The 14,550-nt window shown below is 38.7% G+C and overlaps 1 protein-coding gene across 1 annotated transcript; it reads right to left on the reverse strand.

Annotated features, from left to right (window-relative positions):
- Positions 1-3,525: 3,525 nt before the first annotated feature.
- On the reverse strand, positions 3,526-4,386 carry LOC133804615 (uncharacterized). Its single transcript, XM_062242761.1, has 4 exons — positions 4,290-4,386; positions 4,007-4,205; positions 3,808-3,912; positions 3,526-3,691 (listed from the first exon to the last, which is right to left on the reverse strand). Exons 1-4 carry the CDS (start codon positions 4,343-4,345, stop codon positions 3,599-3,601), a joined length of 453 nt encoding a protein of 150 aa, XP_062098745.1. The 5' UTR covers positions 4,346-4,386; the 3' UTR covers positions 3,526-3,598.
- Between the last annotated feature and the right edge of the window lie 10,164 nt (positions 4,387-14,550).

Raw genomic sequence — 14,550 nt, forward strand, 5'->3', positions numbered from 1 at the left:
CAATTACCCTAATTAGTGCTTCGGTGAACCCCAATGAGTTGCAGAGAAGTTGGTGCTCTCGAATTTGTGTCGCTAGGCACTACCACCGTAATACGGGACAAGTGGGATCGAAACGAGTCCCACTCGAATGACCTCACTCTAATGCATGTCTAGGTGAATTGAAACGAGTACCAATTGGGTATGACCACCCTAATCAGTGTCTAACCACTATGAGTTGTAGAGTAGCTGGTGATCTCGCATTAGTGCCGCTAGGCATTGCCACCCTAATGTGGGAAAAGTGGCATCGAAACAAGTCCAACTCGAATGACCTCACCCTAATGCGTGTTTAGGCGAATCAAAATGAGTCCCAATTGGGTACAACAACCCAAATTAGTCTCTCAGTGAACCATAATGAATTACAGTGAAGTTGGTGCTCCTAAATTAGTGTCGCTAGGCATTACCACCCTAATGCGGTACAAGTATCATCGAAATGAGTCCCACTCGAATGATCGCCTCTTAATGCGTGTCTAGGAAAATTTAAACGAGTCCCAATCAGGTACAACCACCCTAATTAGTGTCTCAGTGAACCATAATGAGTTTCAGAGAAGTCGGCATTCCCGAATTTGTGCCGCTAGGCATTACCGTCCTATTGCGAGACAAGTGGCATCAAAACGACTCCAAGTTCAATGACCTCACACTAATGCGTGTCTAGGCGAATCGAAATGAGTCCCAATTAGGTAGTACCACCTTAATCAATGTCTCAGAGAACTACAATGTGTTGCTGAGAAGTCGATACTACCTAATTAGTACAGCCAGGCATTACCACCCTAATTAGTGTTCGTTTGTAATTAAATTTGTATAATTTTTTTTTTTATATTCAATTATATTAATTGGAATATTTTTTTTCCTTTTACTTTAAATTTAAAACTATTTTAAAGTACAAATAGACATATTTTTAGAGGTTTCAAACTTATATATAGATGTAATTACATTTGTTATATTTTTTTAATGATATCTACTACTTTTAAATTAAAAATATTACTAAATATAAAAGGACATTTTTTTAATAGTTTCAAACATATGCAACATATTAATCTACACCATATTAATTGTTCGTGTCCCAATAGAATTAGCATAATGTGAGTAAAGGAAAATGCAAGTGTCAATTAGAGTTTATTGAAAGCTTAATTTAGATCTTACGTGGGCCTCAGTTGTTAACCATTATAGCATGTATAAATTTAACCGAAGTTAACCACTTCTAAATGAGAGTGCTTGTATTACTTTAATTAAGTAACTATCATTTAACATGATATGACATGTTCTTATCACCTCCAAATATCAATTGTTAAATGCATGGGCTATTTTAGAGGAACCCAATGTTTCATTTTCCATGAAATATTGTAAGACACCTTTATTATTTTCTCATTATTTAACATAAACGCATTACCTAATACATAACACTATGGTTTATGCACTAGGTTTGGCATTGATGCAAACTCAGTCAAACCAAGATTGGGTTAATTACAGTTCCACTTATAAAGCAAGCAATAGTCATTCGAAAAAACAATCATTTATCCAAAACTCTTCAATTAATCCATTGTATATAACTATAATCATGAATCTCTCGCCAATGTTATATTATAAAAGTATTGTCAGACTTACTACATCTAGCATTAGCTAATAAAAAAACATGTTCAGGGGATAGATTATTAAATAAACTTATGACTAGTCTCCAAATACATAGTTTCTAATATTATCTATTTACATGATTGTATGGCAACCTCTTTCACGTAAAGTGCAACATAATTTTTGAGCTAATCATAGAACATAACTCCTAAGCTGAAGAAAATGTCTTCTGAAGGCTTCACTACTCCTAACCGCACTGTGACAATGGAAAGTCCTGCTAGTTCAAGGAGTGAACGACGTGCAACTCCTGCATATGAGCATAGTCGTCGTCTCTGATCAGTTGGAACAGGTGGTTGTGCAAACTATGTCATCCAAGAATCTCTCCAAAAACGAGATCGAAGGCTTCGTGGTGTAGCTTCTAAACACACATGAAGAGGGCATAGTGTCTCACTTGATTTTTTTACCATGTTGTACGCCATTGTGGAAGGGGCACAAGAATTTATCGAAAAATTGTGAGTAATTGACAAGCATACCGACCGAGCTGCCGATATTAGTGATATGGACAATGATTATTCAGATGTGGTCCAAATTGATTGAAAAAAGCCTGAACTAGTTCATCTTTCTATGGTTATTAATACTATGTAACTAAGGATGATTATAATCCACGTTAGTCATGGTCAGAATAGTTATCAGTTGGTCCACTAGAGTCATGGAAAGATCTATTTTCCCTTTTGTCTAAGTTTATGGTGTTTCGAACTTATCTGTAACTTTTTTTTTGTTTAGTGTTGTTTAAAAATCTTAAAGGAGGAAAGTAACTTGCATGAACTACTAGTACTACTTAATGTATCAATCTACATCAAATGGTGGACAATGAATGGTGCCAGTTACAGTATAGCTCGAGGGGTATGTAGGCAGAAACCTACCTCCACAGTTAGTTTGTTGCTGGAATGAGAACAACACAATGATGTGAATCTATGAATTTTTTCCTTAAAAAATTATTGTTGAAAAGATACACCCTACATGAATTTGTTACAGCAATAGACCTGACAGTTACAAAGATGAGGCACATCGAGATGCAACATGACTATACAAGTAAGAACACGCTGTCCCAGCTCCCAGATCAAACAGATGCACTAAGGATCTATTATGAACAATGTTCCAAATTCTACACTCGAGAAATGTATCGCAAAGTCGAATCATAAATAAAAAGAGAAAATGGATATTTAATCAGCAATCATGAAGATGATACAAACGGCAACACACTACTACAAAAAAGATTTTTTAAGACTAGCATTGCGAGTCCTAAAAAATTTTTTAGGACTCGCGGGGCGCGAGTCCTCTATTTGAGAGCCTTAAAAACTAAGGTTTTTTAGGACTCGCAATGCGAGTCCTAAAAAATCTGGTTGAGTGCCTTTAATAGATTTTTTAGGACTCGCTTTGCGAGTCCTAAAATATATGGTTGAGTGCCTTTAATAGATTTTTTAGGACTCGCTTTGCGAGTCCTAAAAGAAAGTTTTTAGGACTCGCAATGCGAGTCCTAAAAAATCTGGTTGAGTGCCTTTAAGTGATTTTTTAGGACTCGCTTTCCGAGTCCTAAAAGAAAGATTTTAGGACTCGCAATGCGAGTCCTAAAAAATCTGGTTGAGTGCCTTTAAGTGATTTTTTAGGACTCGCTTTGCGAGTCCTAAAAAATCTGGTTAAGTGCCTTTAAGTGATTTTTTAGGACTCGCGTTGCTAGTCCTAAAAAATCCCATTGAGTGTCTTTAATTAATTTTTTAGGACTCGCTTTGCATGCCCTTAAAAGTAATTTTTTTTAAAAAAAAAAATGCACCTACAATTTTCACTTTAATTTAAAAATATATATCAATTTGAGTGTTGAAAATGTATTAAAAGAAATTTGAAAAGAAAATACTAAAAAAATGGAAAAAAAATTTGCAAAATAAATTTAAAATTTCTGAACATGTGTATTGTAATTAGCTAGCTATAACATCATTCATTTTGCTCTAACCAATTGTAAAAATGACATTGCCCATTCTTCTCGAACTTCGTCAATTTCTTGAGTAGTATATGGTTTGTCAGAGGTGAACTGGAAAAAAAAAAAGAAACAAAACTTTAATTAGAGCTATATTAGTGGTAATAAATTCAAAGCATATACAAAAATTATACTAGATTAATATTATGTAGTTGTATACTGTTTGTTACCTGTTTCGACAAGAAATGTTTGATATGAGGGGCATTGATAAGTACATTCTTCATCATCCTCATAACGTAATATCCGCAGTCGATATTGTTTGGTTGTTTACGGCACTATATAAAGATTGGTAATACATGTATAATTCTTAGTATTAAATATCTTAAACATCTTTACATATACATAAACTATATACAAATAGAAACATACCGTAGGTTGGAAATACTTTACTCCCGATGGGCGTTTGTTGATCTTTTGACGTGCTTTCATTCTTTCTGTGAAATACATCTCAAATGCATCATGGATGGTCTCCTTGATGGCTGTCCTGTTATCTAATGGTGCATTGAGAGGATCGAGAAAACAACAATAATGCCAATTGGAATATAATAAAAATAACATCCAATGCTCCCTGTTGAAAGAACAAGTATTACACAATTGTTAACTTTAAATTCTATTTGTTTGTATCAATGAAAAGCATAATAATTAAACTTACCCATGGTTATAAGGCATAACTATCCAATCATGCTTTTTAGACGTGCAATATAACATCCTATCACATAAAACTTGAGCACGACTATCTGCACGAGTCACGGAAGTAGAAACCTTATTCGGATTCATTTTTGAAATGAATGTACCTCTTGTTTAGTCTACTCTAGCATAAAAACTGAAGTATGATACTAATTAAGAAGAACGCACAAGTAGTTTGGTTTGGTCGACACTTGAAAGCCAGATAAACATTTATATAAATATTTATATGTATATGTATATTTATATTTATGTACATTTGTAATTTGAGTTCCTCTCTCTAGTATTAACTCATTGCCAAAACATAAGACACTGGAATAATTGGAGAAGATCGATTGAGACACCATGTTAAGAAGCACCGATAATTTTGTTGGCTATATAAAATATTAACTTATCTTTAGTGCACAAACCAAAAATTAGATACCAAAGAAAATATATATTGGTGTGACGAGACAACTAATAATCGCCCACTTGTTTAAGAGGAGTCCCCCACAATATGTCACTGCCCGCCGGTTAATTCATCATCACATACCGATGCCCAAGTACGCCGAGAGACGGAAAGCAAAGATGTGTATATATATATAAGCAAAGATGTGTGGTATATATATATATATAAAAGCAAAGAAATATATACCTGGAAATCACCGAAGCACGAAGAGAGACGGAACCGTGAGCAACCAGCACCCCACGCCAAGAAGCACGCCGCCAGCGAGACTGCTGAAGCCTAGAACACACCTGCCGTCGACGCCGTTCACCACCGTCACTGCCGTTCACCTACAGCCGCCGTTCACCTCTCTACCAGCCCTAAATGTTGTGATTTTGAATAAATCCCCAAATGTATTGCTGATAGTGCTCTATTGTGTTAACCCGAAAATGTCAAAAAATTAGATAGCTTTTTTAAGTGTTTTATATAATAATTTTAAGGACTTGCTTTGGGAGTCCTTAATACTCTTTTAGGACTCGCAGCGAGTCCTAAAAGAGTAGTAAGGACTCCCAAAGCAAGTCCTTAAAATTATTAAGTAGCACACTTATTTTTTAGCTAATATTTTTTTAGGACTTGCATATTATTTTAGGACACTCATTGTGAGTCCTAAAAGAGTATTAAGGACTCCCAAAGCAAGTCCTCAAAATTATTAAATAAAACACTTATTTTTTTAGCCCAGATTTTTTTAGGACTTGCATATTATTTTAGGACACTCATTGCGAGTCCTAAATTGTGTTTTTTCAGGACTCTCAATAAGTGTCCTAAAAACTCTAAAAATATTTTTAAGGACTTGCATTTAGGTGCGTGTCCTAAAAAAGTGTCCCGTAAAGGGTATTTTGTAGTAGTGACACCTTCGGTTTCGGGAACATTATAGACGGCCAGACAAGGTACAAAGTCAAATGCACCCTAAGCACAAACCAATTCAAATGCAGTTGCTTATTCTACGAGACCAATGGATATCCGTGCAAGCATATTTGGGAAATTATGAAATCTTGTTGTGTTAGGAGAATTCCAAATTCAGTCCTAATGAAAAGATGGGGCATGGAAGCTAAATCCCCACCAAATGAGATAGATATAAGATAGCCACAAGAAGAACAAACCATGCAGTGTGAAATGTCAAGATCTGGTGCTCTAAATTCTAAAGCCACAATGATGAACTTCTACGCCTCCAAAATACTAGTGTTGTTTAACACAACAAGTGAAGAAATAGGAAGTCTAATCGAAATTTTCAAGGAAGGGTTTGAATTACAAGGACAACCACAAAGCGCCAACACTACTCGTTCAAACCAAGAAGATCCCAACATAATGCAAGACCCAAATAGGGTTTGAACAAAAGGGCTGGGTAATCTAGGCTAATGAAGGGATGGAGACAGGGGAATCTGAATGATGGATCAGGCATCAGACAAAGGGCATGTTGACTATGTGGTGCACTAGGTCATAATAGTCGAATGTGCCCCAATCATGCCACCTCAGCTCCTAATGTGGGAAGAGGAGCAAGCACAAGAATTGTCAACATTGACCGATCATTGCCATCGCGAAACTAAGACTTAGCAGGCGATACCGACATGCTTATTCAACACAAGTGTCTTTTTGGGAATGATTACGATCATCACTGGTAGTCCAAAAACCCATGTCAACCGTAAATGAACTATTATAAACTTGTTAATCTTAATGTATTACTACTTAATCTTTGAAATTGTGGACTTTATTTGTGCTACAAAGTATTTTTGTTAATAATCTTATTTCTTTCAAGTTTATTAATTTATGAATACAACAACATTATATAAAGTTCCCTCGGTTAACGTATTTTTTAAATAAAAATTAATTAACTATAATTTAATATTATATTGTCTCAATTCCTATGGATCCTTTAATACCAATGAGATCATGTTTACGAGATCTGGAAAATATACAAGTTCAAGAAGTAGCATATAACGAGTGATTCTTCGATCATAGTGGTCTTCAACCACCGACTAACTTGCATGAGATATTTTACTATAATCGGGTTTACTTCGATAATGCCTCGGCAACTTTCAGAACAATTATGAAATCAAGACCTCACGAAGCAATGCTATCATATAAAGACGGAACATGCAAAATTGTTTCCTATGAACAAAACAAGGTATTTCATCGTTCTCAAATGTAACGCCCTGGATAGCCAAGACCGTTACACTGTGTGTTTATAAAGGTGTTAAACTTTCTAATCAAGCCATTTAATTCAAACGTGTTACTAAAACTATAGTGGAACTAGGGTTAAAATATATTGGTCTCAAAAGCCACATTTCTTTTAAATAAACATTTCTGTTTACATGGGATCCCAATATATAACAAGATTAGAATCATTTACAAAGATTCAAGATTTAAATACAATAATTAGCCACTCTAAGGCAAAACAGACTGTTAGACATTCCTTGTCCTAATCCACTCCTCGACCATTGCGGCCGAACAACTGTCTATGTACATTCAGCACCGTAGCCCTCCATCTCAGGATTGGTCCAACTTGCCTTTGCCTTTACCTGCACCACGTAGCACCCATGAGCCGAGGCCCAGTAAGAAAACACAATAACAGAGCATAAACAGTCAACAGACAATCCAATATCTCATATCACATAAACATGTTCTCTACAGTTTAAGCATCCATGATAACCAAGTATTCAACATACCAAACATATCATTTCATCGCAATAGTCAATTCACAAATGATAACTAGGGTTAGTGCCCTTAGGCCGCACCCTCTATTTATCCCACTGACTCAGGCCCGCTTAAACCGAGCACAGTGAATATTAAGCTGTCCTCGGCTACCAGTGGCCAAGTTGCGCCCTGTGCGCAAATGTTGTATATGGCACCCTTAGGTTGTTTATCACATGTCCCATGGCATAATACCATCTTTGACATTATACAGATATGGGGAGCACTTAGTCCCATCACAAACACATAACCGGGTGCAGTTTTCTTACCTTTAAATTCGCTAGCTTCGTTCACTTTGATCCTTGAGCACGATCCCTCTTGAGCCCTAGCGCATAGTTTTCTTACCTTTAAACCGACCGTTTTGGACCGCGGTTTGGTCAGTTAAACCGACCAAACTGAATTGATTATTGTTTTTTTTTTTTTTTTGAAAGTTTTAGTTAAAAAATTAAAAAATTTGGATTGTTGGAATTCATTTTTATGCATTTTTAAAACATAAATATATACAACATAATTAAATTTACAAATTTTAAAGTTTGAAACATAATTAAAAGTACAAATTTTAAAATTTTTAATAATTAATAATTATATAATATTATATTATTATTTTATTATGTTTGGTCGGTTTTGGTTTTATTGGTCGGTTCACCCAAAATTTCAAAACCAACCGAACAGTGGCAGTTTGCACCGTCGGCAGTTTTTTCGGTTTTTGGTTTAAACATTTTTGGTTTTTTCGGTGTTCGGTAGGTCGGTGTACACAGTCTTTTCGGTTTTTCGGATTTTATGCTCAGCCCTAGCGCACACCTAGTCACAACCATAGATCAGAATCATCATCAAACCTCAAGTCCAAAACCTAGCCTCAGGACAAATCCCGAGCCCTCGGGAAGCCCCAATTCCACCAAACGGGGTGGTGGAATCGAACCCCAAACCCCCGGGCAAAAACCCTTGAAAATAACTCAAAAACCCCTTTCTGGAAATAGGGTAGCGCTACAGCGCTCTAAGGAGGGCGCTACAGTGCTACAAACAGAGCCCAAAATCATCCCAGGGTATATGGCCTAGCGCTACAGCGCCCAAAGACTAGCTCTGTAGCGCTAGTCAAATAACAACAAATGTTGTTTTTCCCTCCTTCGATTTTCCTCGAGCCAAACCTTACCAATACTTCTCCAAAATTCAACCAAATTTAGAATCAAGCTTACTAACATGTCTAACTCATCCCAAGCATCCCAACCACATAAAATTTTAACACATGCACTCCCAATCTCAAAATTCCCCATGGTTGAACCTCAAACTCAGAAACTTCAACAAAACAACCAAAACATCATAATTTAGAGCTAGAATTTCATACCTTCAATGGGGATTCGACCTTAAGTTAGCCTCTACACCTCCTTGGCTTACTCCTCCTCAAACCCTTAGCTTGAATTCCCTAGAATTCCCATCAAATTTAGATTAGACATCTTAGTTCAACATGAAAACCAGAAACTGAAGAAAACCTCAAAGTCTTACCTCAACTGATGAATAACCTCAGCTAGATTTCCCCAATCTGATCAAGACCTCAAGCTCACAATCTTAGCCTTAAGCTCCTTTGATTCTAGCCTCAAACCCCCAGATGAAAATGATGAAGAGGTCCCAAACCGACCTTGGAAATGCCCTGCTTTTCCATCCCCTTTCTTTTGCCTTCTTTTTCTTTCTTTCCTTTCCTTCAGACTTCTATTTCTTTCTACAAGTTCCACTAATTGTAAAGCCTCAGTTATACCTATCCTTTATAAGCCAAATGACCACAATACCCTCCCCTTTAATTCTAAATCTTTTAATCCACCTAGGGGCATTTTGGTCATTTCACCCAATTCCTGCTAATTCCTTCAGTGTCTCTAATATTTACCGCTTACTTCTCGACACTTAGCTTGTCACCAATTATATTCTTGAATGTCAAAATTAACCCCAATATATTCTCTAAATTCCCATTTATACCCCCAGGCTCGCCCCGAGCCGGGTGTAAATCCCCGCCGTGACTTTTTCGCTAACCCACTCTCTAGGGTCGTCTCGAATCACAGATCACAAATATATCCACATAATAATGTGGTCTCAACAATTATCACATATATATACAGTTATGCCCTCAACGGGCCAAAATTACAATTATGCCCTTTCTAACCTAATCAGGGCCTACATGCATACTAATACACGTAGTGATGCATCTCATATATTCAAATAGTCTTATAGCGTACTTTTAATCATTAAATTACATATATTCCAATTATGCCCTCCCGGCAAACTAATCAAGGCCCTTAAGCCTTATTAATAAATTTGGGTCGTTACAACTATCCCCTCCTAATGAGAATTTTGTAATGCCCTACTACCTTAGAGTCATTACTAAGTGAGTTTAAAATGTGCAATTAACTCGCTCAGCGAGGTTTTTAGAACAAAAGTGTGATTAAACAAAAAGACAAGGGTGTAATCTTTAAAAGTACTTCATTTCACTAAAAGTTCCAGTGGTTTTTAACATTTGGGTTCCCAAAACTTGGTTTGTAAACTATTTACAACTCAAAATAGATACACTGTTGACAAATTATCAAAAACAGAGTTTAGTACAACCATTTCACAAAAATGCCCCCAACCTAAGAAGTCAGGCAGGCCAAACATGTACGCTCCACCCCCACGCTCTCCGTACTCATGGCTGGTTGACTTTCTCTTTGCCCTTACCTGCAACACAGAGCACCCGTGAGTCGAAGCCCAGCAAGAAAACTCACACAGCACATAACATATGCATAATATACAGTTACTATAGAAGATAGCTCATATCTAGTCAGACAATCCATAAAATCTAAACACATATACGGCCATGCCGTCCCAGAAGCGTTACCAAAGCCTGGGATCTCGGTCTACACCATAAGGATATCCCATGTATCCATTGGGTCTCACCCTAACCACAAGCACTCCATGTGCTAAGTGGTATTCCCGGCCCCACTGCCGTTCTCGGCCTTCGCCGTTCTCGGCCTTCGCCGTTCTCGGCCCTTCGTCGTTCCTGGCCCCTTTGTCGTTCACTCTGCTATTACCACATTTAGCATTCTCAAATAACAATCAAATATATAATCATTCATTTTAAGCTACAATCTAGCAATGATACAAACTAGGACCGCGCCCTGCAACAATACTATGGGCCCAAGCCCTGCTCTACGGGTGCTACAGTTTTCTTACCTGTATCCCGAGCTTTCCGATGCACCAAGGCCGCGAGCACGGTCCTCTAACCCGAGCCTCTCCGGAGACCTAGTCACAACACATATAAAACATCCTTTAATACTAACCAATTCAAAACCACTTCCCGGGACCAATCCCACACTCTCGGAATCCCCAAATTCCTAAAACAATTCATCGGAAACATCCCTCGAACCCCCGGAGCAAAAGCTCAAAATTGCAAAATTCCATGTTTTGAAGCTAGCCTAGCGCCGCGGCGCTTCCCTAGAGCGCCACGGCGCTGCCCTAGGGGGCCACGGCGCCCAGCAAGTCAAAAAGCCTTACCTTGTCCTGAAGCAGCCTCGTGCCGCGGCGCCCAAGAACAGGGCCGCGACGCTCCTTCGCGAACCCATAAAATCTAGGTTTTCCTCTGCATTTTCCCTGAGCCAAAACACTCCCAATTCAACCCAAACACACACCTAAACCCCAAAATCAGTTTAAAATCCTAAATAAATCATTTAACAACCTATAAACATCATAAACCAGCTCAATCATAAGAATCACACCCAAAATTCACCCTTTGGTTTCAAATTTCAGAAACTCAAACCAAGACTTAAAAAAAAGCTTAACCCATGCTTCAATATACTCAAACCACACCAGAAACAAAAATTCAAAGGTGACAAAAACTCTTACCTCGATCAATAACTCATCTTGAGCTTCTTCCAATCCCAGCTTTAGACTAACTCCTCTTAATTATCAAGCTGAATTCTCATAAAAACCAGCCATAACCATCCTTAAATTTCCATTCTTACTTTCTAAAATACAGCTTAAAACTCAGTACAACAGAAGCAATTCTTACCTCAGATCAAATCTTGATTCTTGTTTGGCTTCAATTACTTCAACCCACCTTAATTCCTCTCCTAAATCTCAGAATTCCCAACTCCCTTCCTTTCTTCCTTTTTCTTCTCTTTTCCTCTAGGTTTCTCCCAATTTCAGCTTAAACAAAGCATATGACTAAGTGTAATACGTATCCCCTTTTTCCTTCAGCTAAAGTAATCTAAATCCCTGCCAAGTTACTATCCTATCCTCCCATAGTTATCCTCTCCTAACTAAACCTCAAAGGCACTCTTGTCCTTTCACTTATATTACAATTCTACCATTTTTCCATCTAAACTTGTTACTCTCAGCAGTTACTAATGGTTACTCAGGTTACCCAATCACCAATAACCATTAACCACAAATCCTCAACTCAATTCATGAAATTTCCCCAAAGTGACCCTAGGCTCCTTCCGAGCCGGGTATCAAATCTCGTTGTGACTTTTGAGTTATCTAGCTCTCTAGGACCGTCTCGGCACGTGCATCACATTAATAACACCACATTCATGTGGTACAAGTCACATAATAGCATTAACACATTTACGCCCTCAACGGGCTAAGATTACCAATTTACCCCTAACATACAAACGAGGTCCACATGCATATTTATACCACCTAAACATGCATTCTAATCACATATTCATTCAGATTCACATATGTAAACATGTTAACTCATTTATTGCCCTCCAGGCACGCTAATCACGGTCCTAAACCTTATTAGCAGATTGGGGTGTTACAAATTTCGTCCTCGAAATTTACCTGAATAACTCGGGATATTGATCCCGCATCACTGTTTCAAGCTCACAGGTTGCCTCCTCGACCCTACTATTCCTCCACAACACTTTAACAAGAGGAATCGTCTTATTCCGCAATACTTTATCTTTCTTATCCAAGATCTGAACCGGTTGCTCTTCATAAGCCAAATCTGTCTGTAACTCCAAATCTTCATACCTCAATACATGAGTTACATCTGAGACGTATTTCCGGAGCATAGATACATGGAATACATCATGAACTCCAGACAACGATGGTGGCAAGGCTAATCTGTAAGCCACCTGGCTGATCCTTTCCAAGATCTCAAAAGGTCCAATGAATCTAGGGCTTAGCTTGCCCTTCTTTCCAAATCTCCTCACCCCTCGAAATGGGGAAACTCGAAGAAAAATGTGGTCCCCAACCTGGAACTCCACATCCTATGCTTAGGATCAGCATAGCTTTTCTGTCTGCTCTGAGAGGCGAGCATCCTAGCTCGGATCTTTCTATAGCTTCACGTGTTCTCTGAACCATGTCTAGTCCAAAATACTTCCTCTCACCCATCTCATCCTAGTGAATGGGTGATCTGCACTTCCTCCCATACAACAACTCATAGGGAGCCATTCCAATCGTTGATTGGTAACTACTGTAATACGAAAATTCAATCAATGGAAGATACTTACTCCACGAACCCTCAAAGTCAATCACACACACTCTGAGCATACCCTCCACCACCTGAATCTTCCTCTCAGACTGTCCGTCAGTCAGAGGGTGAAAGGCTGTACTGAACTTCAACTGAGTCCCCAAAGCTTTCTGCAAACTACTCCAAAACTTGGAAGTGAAGATAGGATCCCGGTCTGACACTATAGACTTAGGAACCCCATGAAGACGTACGATCTCTCTCACATACAACTCAGCATACTGATCCACAGTATATGTCGATCTTACTGGAAGAAAATGGGCTGACTTGGTGTATCTGTCCACTATTACCCACACCGAGTCATGAAGCCCCACTGTTCTGGGTAAACCTCCCACAAAATCCATAGTAATTTCCTCCCATTTCCACTCAGGAATACCCAAAGGCTGAAGCAACCCTGCTGGTCGTTGATGTTCAGCTTTCACCTGCTGACAGGTTAAGCATCTGGCTATGTACTCTACCACATCCTTTATCATCCCGAGCCACCAATATAACATCTGTAGATCTTGCTACATCTTCGTGGTACCCGGATGAAGTTAGTACGGCGTCGTATGAGACTCATCTAGTATCTCTCATCTGATTCCCTCATCAGCTGGAACACAAATCTGTCCCTGATACCGAAGCAAACCAACCTCAGATATAGAATAGTCCTTAGCTACTCCCGCTAAGACATTCTCTCTAATCCCTTGTAACTGAGCGTCTGCCAACTGTCCTTCTCTGATCCGCTCTAGCAGGGTCGACTGCAGAGTAGTATTGGCCAACCGACCTACCACCAACTCTATCCCCGCTCTGACCATCTCATCAGCTAACTCCCTTGAGATCTGAATGGAACTATATAACTGACCTAGGCCTCTCCATCTCAACGCATCTGCCACCACATTTTCTTTCCCCGGACGGTAAAGAATATAGCAATCATAGTCCTTTACCAACTCAAGCCAACGCCTCTGTCTCATGTTCAGGTCCTTCTGTGTAAAGAAATACTTCAGGCTCTTATGGTCATTGTACACCTCGCACTTCTCCCCATATAAGTAATGTCGCCAAATCTTAAATGCGAATACCACCGCTGCTACCTCCAAATCATGGGTAGGATACCACTGTTCATACTCCTTCAGCTGTTGTGATGCATAAGCTATAACATTCTCATTCTGCATCAACACACAGCCTAAACCCAACCTCGATGCATCACAGTAAACAAAAAACTTCCCTTCCCTCGAAGGAAGACTCAACACAGGCACTGTAATAAGTCATTGCTTAAACTCTTGAAAACTGCCTTCGCACTTGTCTGACCAGATAAACTTCAAATTCTTTTGTGTCAATTCTGTCATTTGTGTCGCTATCTTCGAGAAGTCCTCTACAAATCGTCTGTAGTAACCTGCGAAACCAAGAAAACTCCGCACCTGCGAGGTGTTCCTTGGCCTGGGCCAATCCCTAACTGTCTCTACCTTAGATGGATCCACCTTAATTCCATCTGCACCCATGATATGTCCAAGGAATGTCACTTCTGGTAACCAGAATTCACATTTCATAAACTTGGCGTACAACTGATCCTCCCTCAATCTCTGAAAA

Source organism: Humulus lupulus, chromosome X, assembly GCF_963169125.1.
Source record: "Humulus lupulus chromosome X, drHumLupu1.1, whole genome shotgun sequence".
Taxonomy (NCBI): domain Eukaryota; kingdom Viridiplantae; phylum Streptophyta; class Magnoliopsida; order Rosales; family Cannabaceae; genus Humulus; species Humulus lupulus.

Bases quoted from the DNA above. Each gene is read 5' to 3' on its own strand.
- LOC133804615 (XM_062242761.1), bottom strand. From the start codon at position 4,345: ATGTTATATTGCACGTCTAAAAAGCATGATTGGATAGTTATGCCTTAT. The intron at 4,206-4,289 runs GTAAGTTTAATT...TTCTTTCAACAG, and splicing joins GTTATGCCTTATAACCATGG to GGAGCATTGGATGTTATTTT. The intron at 3,913-4,006 runs GTATGTTTCTAT...ATCTTTATATAG, and splicing joins TAAAGTATTTCCAACCTACG to TGCCGTAAACAACCAAACAA.